The 17,990-nt window shown below is 43.1% G+C and overlaps 1 protein-coding gene across 2 annotated transcripts in view; it reads left to right on the forward strand.

Annotated features, from left to right (window-relative positions):
- Nucleotides 1-17,990, forward strand: part of Ddb1 (damage specific DNA binding protein 1) — a 29,474-nt gene that overhangs the window by 5,766 nt on the left and 5,718 nt on the right. For both annotated transcript variants that reach the window (XM_008822339.2, XM_029556512.1), the window contains 16 exons: nucleotides 1,940-2,037; nucleotides 3,112-3,270; nucleotides 4,232-4,315; nucleotides 5,270-5,386; nucleotides 5,936-6,038; nucleotides 9,939-10,014; nucleotides 10,110-10,218; nucleotides 12,598-12,776; nucleotides 12,871-13,034; nucleotides 13,111-13,218; nucleotides 13,362-13,569; nucleotides 14,803-14,898; nucleotides 14,992-15,103; nucleotides 16,178-16,301; nucleotides 16,655-16,819; nucleotides 17,119-17,213. In XM_008822339.2, coding sequence (XP_008820561.1) covers nucleotides 1,940-2,037; nucleotides 3,112-3,270; nucleotides 4,232-4,315; nucleotides 5,270-5,386; nucleotides 5,936-6,038; nucleotides 9,939-10,014; nucleotides 10,110-10,218; nucleotides 12,598-12,776; nucleotides 12,871-13,034; nucleotides 13,111-13,218; nucleotides 13,362-13,569; nucleotides 14,803-14,898; nucleotides 14,992-15,103; nucleotides 16,178-16,301; nucleotides 16,655-16,819; nucleotides 17,119-17,213 — 1,997 coding nt within the window. The remainder of the gene's footprint in view (nucleotides 1-1,939; nucleotides 2,038-3,111; nucleotides 3,271-4,231; nucleotides 4,316-5,269; nucleotides 5,387-5,935; nucleotides 6,039-9,938; nucleotides 10,015-10,109; nucleotides 10,219-12,597; nucleotides 12,777-12,870; nucleotides 13,035-13,110; nucleotides 13,219-13,361; nucleotides 13,570-14,802; nucleotides 14,899-14,991; nucleotides 15,104-16,177; nucleotides 16,302-16,654; nucleotides 16,820-17,118; nucleotides 17,214-17,990) is intronic.

A 17,990-nucleotide genomic window follows, 5' to 3' on the forward strand; every position in this document is an offset into this window, starting at 1 on the left:
TTTTTTTTTTTTTTTTTTTTTTTTTTTTTTTAAGCGTTCTTTTTGAAGCAGGGTCCCCCTGTAGCCCCGGTTTTCCTGGAACTTACAACGTACACCAAGTGGGCCTTGAACTCACAGAGATCCCCCTGCCGCTGCCTCCCAAGTGTTGGGACTACAGGTGTGTGCCACCACGCCCGGCCTCTTTTCTTGTTTTAAAAAAAATTATTTTATTTTATTTTTTTGTCTTTTTGAGACAGGGTCTCCCTGTAGCCCCAGCTGGCCTGGAACTTACTATATAGACCAGACTGGCCTTGAACTCACAGAGACCCGCCTGCCTCTGCCTTGTGTATGATACCTGTGTGCGGGTGCTCACAGAAGTCAGAAGAAGGCATTGGATCTATTGAAGCTGGACTTAGAGGCAGTTAGTTATGAGCTGCCCAATGTGGGTGCTGGGAATCAAACTCTACGTCCTCTGGAAGAGCAGCAAGTGCTGTTAACCACTCCAGACTCCTAAGTGTCCTTTCTAATTGCCTTTCTTTTGCTTTTTCCATTTCTAACTTTGGGGATTTTCTGTTTTTGTTCCTCTCCCTGAAAGTAGAACTTTGTTTTGGGGGGTGTAGGGATTGACTATAAAACATTGAGATGGATTTGCAGAGTGGAATGTAGAGATGTGTCTCATTGTTTTAAAAGGTTTAACAATTAAAGGGGATCAGTGGAGCTTATCTAATCTGGTTTCTTTCACAGATGAGGAGACAGGTCAGTGGGACTTGCCCATGCCTGCATATAGTGACAAAGCCTGGGCTAGGGTACAGGCCTTGTCACTCTTCATGTTAGACTCCTCTCTGTATATTATGTTGTCCATCTCACCCAGCAGGAAAGTTTTATAAATCCTAAGACAAAATTAACTCTTCTTAAAGGTGGCTTTGATACAGAGTATATGAAGGATTAAGCTAAGAAACCAGAGAAGAGGCAAGAAGAAAAGTAAAAGTTTTTTTATTAAAAAGGGTCAGAAGTGTAGGAGAGAATGGGGGAAGAATGCACATGGAAGAGCATTGAGAGCATTCCTTGCCCTTCTGAATGCCAAAAGCACCAAAAGAGTGGCCATGAAAATATAGCCAGGTGCCTGTAGACCCAGCCAGCACTCAGTGCACTGAGGCTGGAGGATCACTTGCACCCAGGAGTTTGAGACCAGTCTGGGCAGTGTAGCAAGACCCTATCTTAAAACAAACCAGAGTCAGGTGTAGTGGTGCATGCCTTTAGTCCCGGCACTTGGGAGGCAGAGGCAGGTGGATCTCTGTGAGTTCAAGGCCAGCCTGGTCTGCATAGCGAGTTCCAGGCCAGCTGAGGCTACAGGGACCCTGTCTCAAAAAGACCAAAAAAAACACCACACAACAAAAAACCAAGGTCATGAGCTAGGGATGTACTCAGTGGTAGGACATCTGCTTCACGTGCAGGAAATCTGGGGTTTGCTATCCCAGCACCACAAACCAAAAGCAAGTGCAAAAACCCTACCAAGATTAGATAAGGGCCAGTCTAAAGTTTCTAAGATAGGCCTCTCAAAAGGCTATCATATTTCTTGGGGTTTGATGCCCTTTTAAAAATAGTAATTGTCGGGGCTATAGAGATGGCTCAGCGGTTAAGAGAACTGACTGCTCTTGCAGAGGACCCAGGTTCAGTTCGTAGCACCCACATGGCGGCTATGAACCATCCTTAACTCCAGTTCCAGGGGAATCCGAAGCCCTCTTCTGACCTCCGCAGCATTGCACGACATGGGTGCACTCATATACATGCAGGCAATACACTCATACACATAAAATAAAAATAAATAGAAATATATTTAAAAAAAATAATAATTGTCTTAAAGTTTATCTCAGGAATAATTGGACCAGTGCCCTTGCTGCCTCTTATTTGACAAGTCCAAAGTGCTACGTCTTCTAATGGTGCTGTTTTCCTCCTACAGTTCCAGAGCCTTTTGGAGGTGCCATCATCATTGGACAGGAATCCATCACCTATCACAATGGTGACAAATACCTGGCAATTGCCCCTCCTATCATCAAGGTGAGCAGGTGTTACAGCTTTTTCTTCTTTCTCTTTTAACTTCCCTTGTTCTTGCGCCGCTCCACCCTTTCTGCCCATCTTTCAAGAGGAGGGATTCATAGGTGTCTATCACACTAGTTGCTATGTACATAAGGTATTGGTTACTCATGGGCAATGTAGAATGAAATTGGCTTAGTTGCTTAGTTTTGCTTACAAAGAGTTTGCTTGCTAACTAGGAGAAATACCATTTATTCTTTCAAAAACATTGCAACTCTAAGAAGGGGAACTTTTGGTCAAATTCTATTGAATGTAGTATTTGGGGGCTCAAATCATATAATGAATATACAGATAAATTATATAGACTCTTGGGGCTGGAGAGATGGCTCAATGGTTAAGAACACTGGCTGTTCTTGGAGAAGACCCAGGTTCAAATCCCAGCATCCACATGGCAGCTAACAACTGTCCGTAACTCCAGTTTCAGGGGAGCCGACAGCCTCTTCTGTCCTCTGTGGGCATTGCATGGCATTTGTGCACTTACCTACATGCAGGCAATACACTCATAAAATAAAAATAAATATTTTTAAAAAATTATACTTTTAAAAAATTAGTCATAAATATTTTAGTCCTCGTCACTTTAAGCCATGAAAATTAAACTGTTAAAAGCATAAGTTTTTTTACGGGGATAAGTAATCTGTAGTAGCATTTGTAGTACAGTGACTGCTTGGAGCTGGTTGCTGTGTATTTCTTTCTCTACATATGTACCTGTGTGTGACTTTTGTTTTCTTGTGTTGGAGATTGAATCCAGGGCCTCATACATCCTAGATGAGGGCTCTATGACTGGGCTACACCTTCAGTCCCCCTATTCTCTATATATTTGTTTTCCATAGAATAATATGTACATAAACATTGAAGATATATTGACAGTGTTCCTTAGAACATTGTTTTCATAATAAAAAGGCTGCCCATTTTCTATTGTACATGTATTGTAAGCTGACTGAATTCCTTGAGGATAAAATGGCTGAGTTAAGAAAAGGTAGTGGCCAGCTAGGATTTGGAAGATGCTGATTATAATGATCATTCCCCCCTGGTTGGCAGCAAAGCACGATTGTGTGCCATAATCGGGTGGATCCTAATGGCTCACGATACCTTCTGGGAGATATGGAAGGACGCCTCTTCATGCTGCTTTTGGAGAAGGAAGAGCAGATGGATGGCACTGTCACCCTCAAGGATCTCCGTGTGGAACTCCTTGGAGAGGTAGGACTTGTCTTGCTCCTGTCTCATTCTTCTAGGTGTCTCGTCACTCCAGATGTGTGGTCCTATACTTATATTATGTTGTGTAGCATCTAGCAAGATGCAGCCAGTTCTACTGTGGAAGTTGGTTTTTGAATGAGTTAGATGTTGGAAAATCTAATGGGCTGCTATACTGCCTCAAGCATAAGAAGGAAGTACAACAGCCCAATGTGGTGGTACATACCTGTAATCCCAGCCCTCAGAAGGCTAAGGCAGAAGGTTGACATGTTCAAGGTCAGCGTGACCTATGTAGTTTAGACCCTTTCCAAGGAATGCAAAGCACAAAAAAGAGGAAAGAAAACAGAAGAATTAAAAGATACACTCTTGAACTGTAGATTAATTTAATGCTGATATTCAAATCTGGGAGGCGCTCCCAAAAGACTTAATTTTCTTTTTGGCCTTTTTGAGACAGGGCTCCCTGTAGCCCCAGCTGGCATGGAAATCTCTATGTAGACCAGGCTGGCCTTGAACTCAGATCTACCTGCATCTGCCTCCCTAGTGCTGGGATTAAAGGCGTGCACCACCATACCCAGCCTTAAGTATTTTATTTTTTAGTTAGTGTACAAAATAAAGGGTTTCTTTATTGATAATTTATACATAAATATTGTACCTTTGTCATAATCAGCTTCTCCGGCCCTTCTCCAGCAAAACTTAATACTTTGAGAGGTTTCTAGTTATTTTGTTGTCATTTCGAACAGTCAAATGTACAAGGTAAATTGTAGATTTTTCTGAATGGAGGCATTCGAAAGTGGATACTCATGAACTTCAAGGATCAGGCACCCGCTTAGTGTGACCTAGGGATTTGAAGAATTTTTTTCTGAATTAATGGCTTCAAGGGGGCATTTCTCAGGTGTCTGGTGGGTAGGACATCATTGCCCACACAGGGTCCATTCCAATTTCTCTGATCTCCTGACTTCTTTTATAGACCTCCATTGCAGAGTGCCTAACATACCTTGACAATGGTGTTGTGTTTGTTGGGTCTCGCCTAGGTGACTCCCAGCTTGTAAAGGTGAGAAGACATCTTTGCTTTTCATTATCTTTGTTCATTCACTTTCTGTTTGTGGTCTCTCAGTTTCTTGTTTATCCATATCACTATCATTTAACTTCCTGCTTAATTTCTTAACTGTCACTAATTCTTTTTTTTTATTATTTTTATTTTATGTGTGTATGAATGTATTGCCTGCATGTAGGTAAGTGCACCCGTGTCGTGCAATGCCCATGGAGGACAGAGAGGCCATTGGATCCCCTGGAACTGGAGTTATAGACAGTTGTTAGCTGCCATGTGCTGGGATTTGAACCCGGGTCTTCTGCAAGAACAACCAGTGTTCTTAACTGCTGAGCCATCTCTCTAGCCCCAACTGTCATTAATTCTTTGTCATAATAGTTCTTTAGTAAATGTGTCAGGCAAGGTGAAAATGCCTGTGTGTTCAATGATGAATAAGACCCAGCTTTTGTATCTCCCCCAAAAATGTATTAAAGCATTTTAATTATTAAAAATTCACTCCTGCTCTTGGGGCTGGAGAGATAGCTCAGTGGTTAAGAACACTGGTTGTCGTGCAGAAGACCTAGGTTCTAATCCCAGCAGCTAACAACACACATGGCAGCTAACAACTGTCCGTAACTCCAGTTCCAGGGGATCTGACAGCCTCTTCTGTCCTTGGTGGGCACTGCACATAAATACATGTATACACATAAAATAAAAATAATAAAATAAAATATTAGAAAAAAATTTACTGCTACTCTTAAATCCATGCATGGGACTTGAAGTTAGAATTTACTGCCTAGTTAGTGGGTCACCTACCTGTAGGACCCACTTCAGGCAGCTGTCCCTTTCTAGAAGCATCTTTAGGAGCACAAGAAAGACAGATGTAGCAAGATTGAGGGTTTCTTTTGGATGATAGCTATCTCTTTAAGGTGAATCTGTTAGGGGTGTTCTGGGACTAACATTGTTCTTTCCTCTTAGCTCAACGTTGACAGCAATGAACAGGGTTCCTATGTAGTGGCCATGGAAACCTTTACCAACTTAGGACCGATTGTGGATATGTGTGTGGTGGACTTGGAGAGGCAGGGACAGGGGCAGGTAAGGTGGTCATCTGGAAATAGATTCTTGATATGTGTATTCAAACTGTCCTCCTCTCTTGCTTACCTAGAATGAGTGTGTATTGAAGATGCTTTAAGAACCTTTTCACTAACCTTAATGATGCCAGGATGCCTACCATTTTTTGTGTGACTACCTTGGTCTGCCAGACAGTTAATACATAATCTGTAACTTTATCAACACCTTGTTAGATAGATTCTTGGTCATCCTAGAAATGAGGAAACTAGGGCAGAGAAAGTTGGAGTACTTTGCCGAAGTTCACCTAGTAAAATAAGTGGCAAGTATGTCTGACTTCAGACCTGCTCTTTCTAGTTAACCGGTTTCCAGGATCTAAGCAAGTTTGCTAGGAGCAATGGTAGAAAGTTTTTGCTTTTTCAACTAGAGCATCCTGTCTGCTTGATAAATTGGAGATCAGCCTCTGCTGTATCCCCAAACCTAGCTCCACAGTAAGGGTCCTGGGATTTAGGGCTGGACTGGTATGATTGCCTGAGTCTCTTGGGGGGTCTTGAGAAACCTTTTCTCTACTTGCAGCTGGTCACTTGCTCTGGGGCTTTCAAGGAAGGTTCCTTGCGGATCATCCGGAATGGAATTGGAATCCATGAGCATGCCAGCATTGACTTACCAGGCATCAAAGGTAGCCTCTGGCGGACAAAGGATGCAGCTCTTATTTGAGTGACTTTGGCTTTGGCTTCATTGCATGTTATGAAGGCATTTTGGTGAGAGCTAGAGGAAAGCATCAAATGAGGAGTAAGAAAAGTCATAATGACATGATATGCAGGAAAAAAGAAAACTTTAAAATTCTGATCCAAGTTGGGTATTGGAGTAGAGGAATATGGGAATGCACACTAAATGTTGCTTATGAAACAACAAATAATTTTCATGTGTGGACAGTCAATTAGAAGATAGAGTTGGGGAGAAGAAATCCCTCCCCCACAAAAACAAAAACAAGAAGTAAACATGCAAAGCCTATTGCAAGGAGAACTTTAAAATATTCCTGAAGGATCCAGAGTAGAGTGATAAAGGGGCTGAGGAAATGACTCTGGATAAAGTAATTGTCCTGCAAGTGTGAGAACCAGGATTTTCAGATTCCTAGAACCCATATTGAAAAAAAGCCAGGCTTATGTGTCAGCTTCCTCTAATCCTAGCACTCAGGAGGAAGAGACAGGGGATTCCCTGGAGCAAGCTGGATGGCCAGAGTAGCTGGAATTGACTAGTTCCAGGTTCAGGAGGAGACCTGCTGTGGAAAGGTTCTAAGGAAGATACCACCCAGTGCCAACATTGAGCCTCTACATGCACACATATGCACACGTACCATCATATACTACATGCACGCACATAAGCAAAAAAAAAGTAATCAAAAGTCTGATGTGATGGTCCACACCTTTAATCTTTTTAAAGGGTTTAATCCCAGCACTTGGGAGGCAGGTAGCTTTCTGTGAGATGGAGGCCAGCCTGGTATACATACCAAGTTGCACATCAGCTGGGATTGAGAGAGACTTTGTTGCAAAAAAAGACAGTCAAACAAAAGTGATCAAATGGAAAAGATCTGCTAAGTCCTCAAATAAAAATTATAAAGCTGTTCTTTGACTTATTTTTATAGTTAATGCTTCTCAATAGAAATATCTATGGTCTTTTTTTTAAAAATCTGAGTAAGTCCAGGGCTGGAGAGATGGCTCAGTGGTTCAGAACACTGGCTGCTCTTGAAGAGGACCAGGACTCAGTTCTCAGCACCCACACAGCAGCTCAGAACTATTTCCAGTTCCAACACCCTCTTGGCTCTATGGGCATTACATGCATGGTTGCATTTACATGCATGCAAAACACTCATACACATAAAAATAAATAAAATTTAAACAAGTCCAAATAAAGAAGAATATAGGAAAACCTTTAAAAAGATCAGTGAGAAGAGACTAGCCCTGCCAGACACTCAGACTACTAAACCTCAGTAATCCAAGTGTCTTTAGGAACTAGGGGTAGATACAGCTCAGTATAGAGCACTGGCCTAGCATGAATGAGATCCTAGGTCTGACCCCTAATACTGCAAAAGTTGGTGCACACCCAGCTACTTGGAGGTTCACACAGAAGGACTGCTTGACTTCAGGCTTCAAGGCCAACTGTGTAATACAGCAAAATCTAAAAACAGAACTAAAACTGCTGAAATTGGTACAAGTATAGGCAAAGTCTAGTGGGAATCAGAGGTCCAGAAACAGTCATGATTACCTGTGAAAATGTAGTGTATCAGAGTGGTGGGATCCCAGTTTGGTGAGACCCAGCTGATATTTTAATGACTAGGACTGGGGTGATTGCAGGCATTTGAGAAAGATAAGTTCGGGTCCAACTGCCTAATATATACACGTTGTTAGACTCTAAATAGAACAAAGATTTAATCTAGAGCTTCATACATACTAGGGAAACATTTTGCCACTGAGTTGTATCCTTAGTCCTTGCTAAGTTGCCCAGGTTGACCATGAACTTGCTCTGTAGCTCAGACAGGCCTTGAACTTATGATACTCCTTCCTCAGCCTCCTGAGTAGCTGGGAATATGGGTCTGTACCACCAGGACTGACTGGGAGGGCTGAGTCAGTAAAGAACTGGACTTGCAGGCCTGAGAAATGGAGAAAATGGGTTGGTGGCACATGCCTATGATTCCAGTACTGCAGGGGCAGAGACAGGAAGTACCTTGAATTTTGCTGGCCAGTCAGTCTACTTAAATTAGAGCTCCAGATTCAGGAAAGAGACCCTGTGTCAAAAAATGAGGCTGGGCAGGTTGGCTCATGCTTTTAATTCTGCACTTGGGAGGCAGAGCCATGCAAATCTCTATGAGTTTGAGGCCAGCCTGGAATACATAGTGTTCCAGGCCAGCCAGGGCTGCATAATGAGACCCTATCTTGAAAAAAAAAGAAAAAAGTGGAGAAGGAGGACACCACCCAATATCGACCTGTGGCCTCTACATACACATGCACTCACATCCATACACACATATACATTCATAAAGTACAGGAGTAAAGAAATTCATAAATTCAACTGTATAAAATTAAAACATTTCTTTTAGCAAAACAAAAACACATTTACTGAGTCAGAAATGACAGACTGGATGAAATAGTTGGAATTCATCTTAAAATCTCAATCTACCTAATTTAAAGCATTTCTAGAAAGAAGAACATCAAATTTCCTGTCCCCAAATTGGCAAAAGAGAGCTAACAGATTAAAAAAAAGATGTAAATAAGACGTAAATGAGCTTGGTGTAGTGGTACATGCAGAAGGATCCAGAGTTTGAAGCCAGCCTGGGCTGTGTAGTGAGACTGTCTTATCCGCACAGACACACCCATCCCACTTACTGCTAAGGAAACAGTAACATTCATTATCAGAAGTTTAAAATACATTATGTTAGGGAGGCTATAGGAAATAAGTGTGCCCACGTACCTTTTAGAATATGTCAGCACCAAGAGCCAGGCTTTGTGATTCAGACTTAACAGTTCTTCCACGGCATCTACTTCATGACTAAAAATGACAGAAATAGAAGCTCATTCCTTAGAAGGACTTGTTAATAAGCCGATACTAATGCCTAATTAAATACCATGAAGGTAAGCTGAGTGCGCTTGAGCACGCCGTTAATCCCAGCACTCAGGAGGCAGAGGCAGGTGGATCTCTGTGAAATCAAGGCCAGCCTGGTCTACATAGTAAGTCCCAGGCCAACCGGGAGACAGGGAGATCCTGTCTCAAAAGAAAAATAAGTTTATTATTGTGGTGCAGGGTATTTAACCCAGGGTATTTCATTCTAGGCAAGTGTTGTCCCACTGAGCTACATTCTAGCCTTCAATACAAATTTTAACTTTTAAGTCACGGAAATATCCAATCTAGAATCAAGGTAAAAATAGAAAATATCAGTGTCAAAAAAGTTTTTTAAAATGTATGATTTCTGGGGCTGGAGAGCTGGTGCAGTGGTTAAGGTCACTGGCTGATCTTGGAGAGTACTTGGGTTCATTTCCCAGCAACCACATGGTGGCTAACAACCATCCATTTCCAGGGGATCCAGCGCCGCCTTCTGGCCTCCACAGGCATTGCACAACATGGTACTTATGTACTTGCAGACAAAACATTCATGCACATATATTGAAAATAAATTTTAGGGCTGGAGAGATGGTTCAGCTGTTAAGAGCACTGACTGCTCTTACAGAGGACTTGGGTTCCATTCCCAGCACCCACATGGCAGCTACAAACTGCCCTTAACTCCAGTTCCAGGGGAATCCAAAGCCCTCTTCTGACCCTCGAGGCATTGTATGACATGGGTGTACTGACATACATGCAGACAGTGTGCTCATATACATAAAATAAAAATATTAAAAAAAAATTTTTGAAAAATTAAAAAAAAAAAAAAATCTCTGATTTTTTCAGAGTCTTAAAGCCAGGAAGGAACAGAGGGGATTTCAACTCAGGACTGTGACTTGAGGGTTCCTGCTCTTCTGGCATGGGCTGCCTCTCCTCCCTTGGGTGTTGTCTGTGGTGTGCTTCTTCATCTTGCTCCTTGTTCCAGGTTTATGGCCATTGCGGTCTGACCCCAGTCGGGAGACTGATGACACTTTGGTGCTCTCTTTTGTGGGCCAGACACGGTAAGGATGAGTCTGGTGCTGCTGTACGTATGGGGTGAAGGTTGCAAGGTGGGGAAGCTAGTCCCAGGCTGACTAGGCCTTCCATCCTGCTGCAGAGTTCTCATGCTAAATGGAGAGGAAGTGGAAGAGACGGAACTGGTGGGCTTTGTAGACGATCAGCAGACTTTCTTCTGTGGCAACGTGGCTCATCAGCAACTTATTCAGGTAATGGGTTAGAGGAGGCAAGTGACCATTATTTGGATTGTAGAAATAGGTAATACTGGATTTTAAGCCAATCAATCATTCATTCATTCATTTATTTATTTATTTTTTGGGGGTGTTGAGGGTATGGGAAGTGGATAGGGTCTCACTATGTACTAGCCCTGGCTAGGCTGGAACTCATTGTGTAGTCTGGCCTTGAGCTCACAGAAATCTGCCTCCTGAGTCCTGGAATTAAAAGGTGTATACCACCGTACCCAGCAAATGAATCCATTTTTGTGATACTAAAAATAATGTAGAAATCTAGGGGAATTGAGATTACCTAATTAATCCTCAGAGAAAATTCTTAACCCTGAAGTTAAGAATTCTTACCAGTACATTGATACCTAGTCATTCATATTTTCTTCTCTAGACTTGGAAATTTTTTCTTTTCTCTCTCTTTTTTTTTTTTTTTTTTTTTCTGAGACAAGGTCTTCCTGTAGTTCCAGCTGGCTTGGTGCCACTATGCCCAGCTGACTTGGATTTTAATATATATAATTTTGGGTCAGTCCTTTTTTTGTGGACTTTTTGAGACAGGATCCCCCTGTAGCCCCAGCTGGCTTGGAACTTGGGTCTTTTTTATTTGTTTTTATTTTTAGAGCTTGCTTTGTTTGTTTATTTATTTTGGTCCTTTTTTTTTGAGACATAGTCTCCCTGTAGTCCCAGCTGGCCTGAAACTCACTAATGTAGACCAGGCTGGCCGTAAACTCAGAGAGAACCGCCTGCCTCTACCTCTCGATTACTGGGATTAAAGGTGTGCACCACCTTACCTGACTGGGTCTTTTTTATAAGAATTTATATCATGTCTTCTGAGACACTGAATTTCCCCCTTATTGGACAGTGACATACACATATTTGTAGAAATCGGGGAAATACCAAAAACACAATGAATAGCAAAAAAATTAGTGATACTGTTACCACCATGACTATGGGCACTTGTTCTCTACTGATCTTTACTTAGAATCAATCTTCAGTGTTAGGCAGATAGACTGGCCTTTGTTTTCCATGAGAGCCTGGTTTCTGAGCATCTTCCCAACTCATTGATCTTTTCAAGTTTGGGGTGATCTGATGCTCTTCTGATTTTTGCATTTTTTTTTTCCCCTTTCTTCTTGGGCAGGAAGTTTGAATGCCTTACTTTAACTGTTTTTCTTCACTTATTGATCTTCCTCTAGCCAACTGGTGCTAGTAGATTGGTAAAAGTTCAAAGTGCCAATTCTGTAGGTTTGTGGGCCAAGTGTGGGCTGAACCCGGAGACTGAGTGCTTGCTTTGTCAGTGTTAACTGAGAACTGGTGTGAAGATGCACCAGCTCACCTGTCTGTCATTAAAAGGCTTCCATCTTTAAATAATAAACTCAGTCATGATGGGTAAGATGCATCAGTATATGACACTGTCACTATTCTGCTTTTTATTTCAGTGACAAAATATATTTGTACATTTTAAGGAGTTGGCTGTAGCTCAGTGGTAGAATGTGTGCTCAGCATGCCTGAGGCCCTGCATTTACTTCCAAGTACCAAGATAAACATGTTACAGTGCATCTTCACAGCATTGCTAAGGAACTTTTGTGGCTCATGTCCATTAAAGAGATGATATATTAGATGCATGATTTGGGGGTTGAGAAAAAAATGGGAGTCTGGTGGTCCCTAGGTCTAAACCCATTGATACCTTTCCTAAGGATGCAGTTTTCATTGCGCCAGCAAGCTTCAAATATGAAATACCTGCCTCCACCTCCCCCATAGGTATATATATACACACAGCAGCTTTAGGCGGTTTCCTTCAGTAAAAGTGATGGTGATTGTAATTAATCATTGAAAGTCTAGAAAAAAATATATATATTTGGCCATCCATACCCATGAGTCTCATATCCATGATCCAGACATCAGTGGACTGAAGAACAAGAGTCGAATCTGTACCAAACATGTACACTTTGTTGTTTTGTTGCCATTATTCCCTAAGCAATGTAACATGACAGCTATTTATATGGCACTTACATCGTCTTAGATAGTATAAAGTAATTTAGAGGGTTAGGGACATAGTTCAGTGGTAGAGTACTTAGGCCCTTGGTTTGATCCTCAGTTCCATAATCAATCTAATGATGATTTATTGAAAGGAAGATACGTATAGGTTGCATACAAATACTGTACCATTTTATATGAGGGATTTGGGCATGTACAAATTTTGGTATCCTTGAGGGTCCTGGAGCCAGCTCCCTATACCTACTGAGGGATGACTATATGGCAGAAGAAATGTGTAGTTATTAGGGTTCTAAATAGGGGTAGGATTGACCTCTTTATCCTTCTGGATAGATCCTTGCAGGTGCTTGGAGACATTTACTCTTCTTTCCTTAGATCACTTCAGCATCTGTGAGGTTGGTCTCTCAAGAGCCTAAAGCTCTAGTTAGTGAGTGGAAGGAGCCTCAGGGCAAGAACATCAGTGTGGCCTCCTGTAACAGCAGCCAGGTTGTTGTCGCTGTGGGAAGGGCTCTCTATTACCTTCAGATCCATCCACAGGAGCTCCGGCAGATCAGGTGAGTATGTGTTTGTGTGCGCTTAATTTCCTTCCTGTTTTCTGGGGCTTTTTTTCCTAAGATTCCTTCCTGCGCCATATTCTTCTTTGTTCAGTCACACGGAGATGGAACATGAAGTGGCTTGCTTGGACATCACCCCATTAGGGGACAGCAATGGGCTGTCCCCACTTTGTGCCATTGGCCTCTGGACAGACATCTCAGCTAGAATCTTGAAACTGCCATCCTTTGAACTACTGCACAAGGAGATGCTGGGTGGAGGTATGTGCCATTTTGGGTCTTGGGGTGGGATCCAAGTCAGGATTTGAAAAAAGAATTTAAAGTCTTTTTCTCACAGAGATCATTCCTCGCTCCATCTTAATGACAACGTTTGAGAGTAGCCACTACCTCCTTTGTGCCTTGGGAGATGGAGCTCTTTTCTACTTTGGGCTCAACATTGAGACAGGTGAGAAAAACACTTGAGTAAGGCTTGTTTCAGAAACAGTGTCTTGAGTGCTCTGAGTTCTTCACCTTGGAATGGAATGTTGCTTTGAACCTTAACTAGCCAGATGCTCTGTTTTCTGCCTTCTGATGGCATTCTTTCTGCAGGCTTGCTGAGCGACCGTAAAAAGGTGACTTTGGGCACCCAGCCAACAGTGTTGAGGACTTTCCGTTCCCTTTCTACCACCAACGTCTTTGCTTGCTCTGACCGGCCCACTGTCATCTATAGCAGCAATCACAAGCTGGTCTTCTCCAATGTCAACCTCAAGGAGGTGAACTACATGTGTCCCCTCAACTCAGATGGCTATCCTGACAGGTGAGCCTTTTTCTTCAGCAGGAGTCACTGACTAAGTGTATCATGTTGCTTTCCTCAAACTTTTCCCCTGATAGATAAAGTAGCCTATGGATGAATCTGGTTGATCGGGAGAACACATAAAACTCCATCGGAATAGAGTATTAAAGGAATACATGGGACAGGTTTCCTTCTGGGCAGGGAAAATGTCTGCCCGGGTCATGAGCTGGGGTCTTTTCAAAGGGGAGGCTTCTGGGAGGATGCAGAAGGTGGGAAGATATATTTGGGGCGGGGGGGGAGGGCAGAGCAGGACTGTTAAAACCTGTCCTCTTTAGAGCTCAGAGGGGAAGCCTGCTGTGTTGGCCAAACAGTGGAGAAAAATCTGCTTCTCTTGACTTCAAAGACCAGGAGGATGCTTATCAACTCCCTTTTCTCAGGGGCTTATGGGGTCTGTCAGGCCCTGTTGGTGAGTGGGCAGGGCTCTCTGAACCTTAACATCCCCCAAGTCTTTGCCAATGTCAAAGTCAGTAAAGAACTTTGATGGGAAGTGTGGACAGGGGCTTTCAAGTCTGTTCATGTTAGAAACATCTGGAAGCTTTTTTAAAAAAAGGTTTTTGTAGGGCTAGAGGTGTATGAGCGGGACTTGGGTTGTCTGTAGTGCTGAAAAAGAGCAGGACAGATTTGTTTTTTGAGTCCTCAGATTATGAAATTAGGCTCTAGAATCTATTTTTCAAGAATTTCTCAGGTGAGTTAGATGATTAGTTAAGTTATAGAACTCTAGATTTAGGGATCACTGTTCCTCCCTTGAAGTGGATTCTCAAAGCCAGGATTGTGTGTGTGTATGTGTCTGTGTGTGTGGGGGGTGTGTGTGTTAGAAATGCTGTGCCTTGAGGAGTTGGGTCTAGCCAATAAGTCCCCAGTTGCTTCTGTGTAAAATGTAGTGTGAGAATCGCTCTCCTATCTGGAGCTGTGATTCTTTGATTCTCAGCTTTGACTGGACATTAGCATTAAAATGGAATCTGTTAAATATCTTCACTTTGACTTGCCCAGACTAGTTACATAAGTATCTCATAGATGAGACCAGACATCAGAATTAGGTCTCCTCAAGCACTTTTTAGAATGGAGTCAGAGTTAGGACCCTGCTTTGGATCAAGTTGGTATAAGTATAATTTTGCTTTATTTTTCTTCCCTTGTGGAGTTGCCTGGGAGAATCTTTTCCTTCGTTGGTTAAGTCTCTCTAAATGTGATCCTTTCTAGCTTGGCACTGGCCAACAATAGTACCCTCACCATTGGCACCATCGATGAAATCCAGAAGCTCCACATTCGCACAGTCCCCCTCTACGAATCTCCCAGGTGCGTACCAGGCCGTGGGAGCTGCAGAGGGAGCGGATAACAAGCACTTCAGACTTCTGAGTGGTGGCTCTTGTTTCCATACTTATTCTGCAGGAAGATTTGCTACCAGGAAGTGTCCCAGTGCTTTGGGGTCCTCTCCAGCCGCATTGAAGTCCAAGACACCAGTGGAGGCACAACTGCTCTGAGGCCCAGTGCCAGCACCCAGGTGAGACAGTGGGCAATGAAGTATGGCAGCAGGAACGGGCAAGCTTTCTGCAGAGTCAGAGAGGAAATATCTTCAGCTTTGTAGGTGTATGGACTTATCCCCAACTCCCCATCTTTGCCATTGTAACCTCAGAGACAGTATAAGTGTACTTAGCTGGGTTCCAGTAAACTACTTATAGGGATGGGCATGTAACTCAGTGGTAGAACACTTGCTTAGAATGCACAGGGCACTGGGTTTCATGGCCCAACACTAAACAGAACTTACAAACTTTATGGTTATCACACGATGGCCTTACAACCTGAGCAGTTCTCGCATCAGTTTGAGTTCTCTATAGTGTAATTGGGGACAGAATGGCCTAACAGGTAAGAGCATGGTAGTAAGCCAGTGTAATTGCTTTTGAGGGTTATTGCTAGTCTTCTGACCTTAGTTGGGCAAAACAAACCTTCAGTTTTGTCATCTGTAAAGTGAGGATTATGATTATGATAAGATAACCTAGAGGGGCACTTAATTAGCTCAGAAGAGCTAGGAGTAATCGTTTTCTTCTATGAGTTCTTTCTTGCTTCTACACCTCTCTTAGGACCACCTCCCTTAATCCAAAGTACAGGTCGTCTTTTTTTTCTTTTTTGGTCTGTTTGAGACAGGGTCCCCCTGCAGCCCCAGCTGGCCTGGAACTCACTATGTAGACCAAGTAGGCCTTAAACTCACAGAGATCTGCCTGCCTCTGCCTCCCAAGTGCTGGGAGTACAGGCGTGCGCCACCACACCCAGCTCAGATATTCATTTTTATTTGAAGTGATTTCCTGTTGATGGTGGAGCATGTCACTGTTTGGATTGCTTGATTGACTTGCAGCATTGCTGTTTAAAATTGTCTTTGATGATCCTTAGATTTGGGGCCAACATGTCAGTTGCATATGAGACCTAGCTCCTAACCCTTGGTTCCAGTGCCCCACCCCCAACACTCAGTCCTTCAGGCTCTGATGCTCTGCCAACATCAGCCTTCTTGTCCACACTCCTTGTGTACCTCTAGCGCCTTTTCTGCTTTAAGAGGGATGGCATGCCTTTTCTCTGTTGGCAGGCCCTGTCCAGCAGCGTCAGCTCCAGCAAGCTGTTCCCTAGCAGTACTGCTCCTCGTGAGACCTCCTTTGGAGAAGAGGTGGAGGTACACAACCTCCTCATCATCGATCAGCACACCTTCGAAGGTGCAGAGGCACTTCTCTGTCCTTTCACGTATATCTTCCCTAAGTTAGACTATTCTGGGGCCCAGAATGCTCTGGAGCCTGACAGACAGGGTGGTAGGTTCTCCTAAGAGGGAAAGAAGGATTGAGGGGTGAGGGGGAAACATCAGTGACATCTGTCAGTTGCAGTGAATCTGGAGTGTTCAGCACCTCTCATCAGCATAGGATGATGGGGATGGCCAGTCAGAGGAGGCAGGGGCAGGAAGTGCCTCATGTTGTTTTACTACCTAAGCCACAGGCCTTAAAACAGCATAAGATTGTGAGTGGGGAAGGAGGCAAGTGTCATCAACTGACCAGTTACTGGTTTTCTCTCCTAGTGCTTCATGCCCACCAGTTTCTACAGAATGAGTATGCCCTCAGCCTGGTCTCCTGCAAGTTGGGCAAAGACCCCAATACATACTTCATTGTGGGCACAGCCATGGTATATCCTGAAGAGGCAGAGCCCAAGCAGGGTCGTATTGTGGTCTTTCAGTATTCTGATGGTGAGTGAGCAGTCTCTGACTCTTGAGGGATATGAAAGTGGGTAGCTGTTAAGATCTCAGAGCCTAAGTAGAAGAACTTGGAGTGGGGACAGATCTTGACTAGAAATGCTCTTCTTGCCTTGGAGTCTGTGCTTTAGGTGGTGGTTTATATCCATATCTACTGACTGTATTTCTTGGTTTTCAAATGAGAGGGTTGGGGGGGACAGAAATTAGAGCTAGAGGTGTAACCAGGGGATTCTTTTGACCAGGTAAGTATGCAGCTTATAAAAGACTAAAGAGTATCTTTCCCCTCCCCCTAGGAAAACTGCAGACTGTGGCTGAAAAGGAAGTGAAAGGGGCTGTGTACTCTATGGTGGAGTTTAATGGGAAGCTGCTTGCCAGCATCAATAGCACGGTGAGGCCCAAACCGTGTGTTCTCCCTTAATGTTTCAGGACTGCAAGTGTGTTAAGGATAACGGGTAATGGGAATAGAGTGGAGCTTTAAGCTGGGAATTGGGGAGCTGGAGTTGAACCAGGCTTTGGACTTGGTTATGTGAATTTCCATGTTCATTAGATCCTGAGTGACGTGGAGATTCAGTGAGGGTTTGAGGGCTGTGACCCCTGAAGTGAGGTGTACCTGTCTTAAACAAAGCGAGGCGGGCGTGGTGGCACACCCCTTTAATCCTAGCACTTAGGAGGCAGAGGTAGGTGGGTCTCTGTGAGTTCAAGGCCAGCCTGGACTACATAGTGAGTTCCAGGACAGCTGGGGCTACAGGGAGACCCTGTCTCAAAAAGACCAAAAAAAAAAGATAAAGTAAACCAACCCGTATTATTCTAAGTATTACTGAAATACTAGTATATCATTAGAAAACAGTGGTAAAGATCGGAAGGACCTTTTTTATTTTATTTTAACTTTAAAAAAATTTTATTGAGAATTTCATACATGTATGTAAGGTGTTTTGATCAAATCCACACCCACTCCCTCCCCTCCAACACCTCCCATATCTCCCCATCACTTTTTTCTGACATCTTTTTGTTTTTCTTTCTCTTTTTTCTTTCTCTCTCTCTTTCATTCTTTCTTTCTTTTCATTCTTTCTTTCTTTTCTTTCTTTTTGCTACTCTAACATTACCTCTCTGAAGAGGTAACCCTAAAATCTTTTAGGGATTAGATAAGAGCTCCCAAATAGTTCTG

The sequence above is a fragment of the Nannospalax galili genome, unplaced genomic scaffold, assembly GCF_000622305.1.
Source record: "Nannospalax galili isolate Female #2095 unplaced genomic scaffold, S.galili_v1.0 scaffold1270, whole genome shotgun sequence".
NCBI classification, from domain to species: domain Eukaryota; kingdom Metazoa; phylum Chordata; class Mammalia; order Rodentia; family Spalacidae; genus Nannospalax; species Nannospalax galili.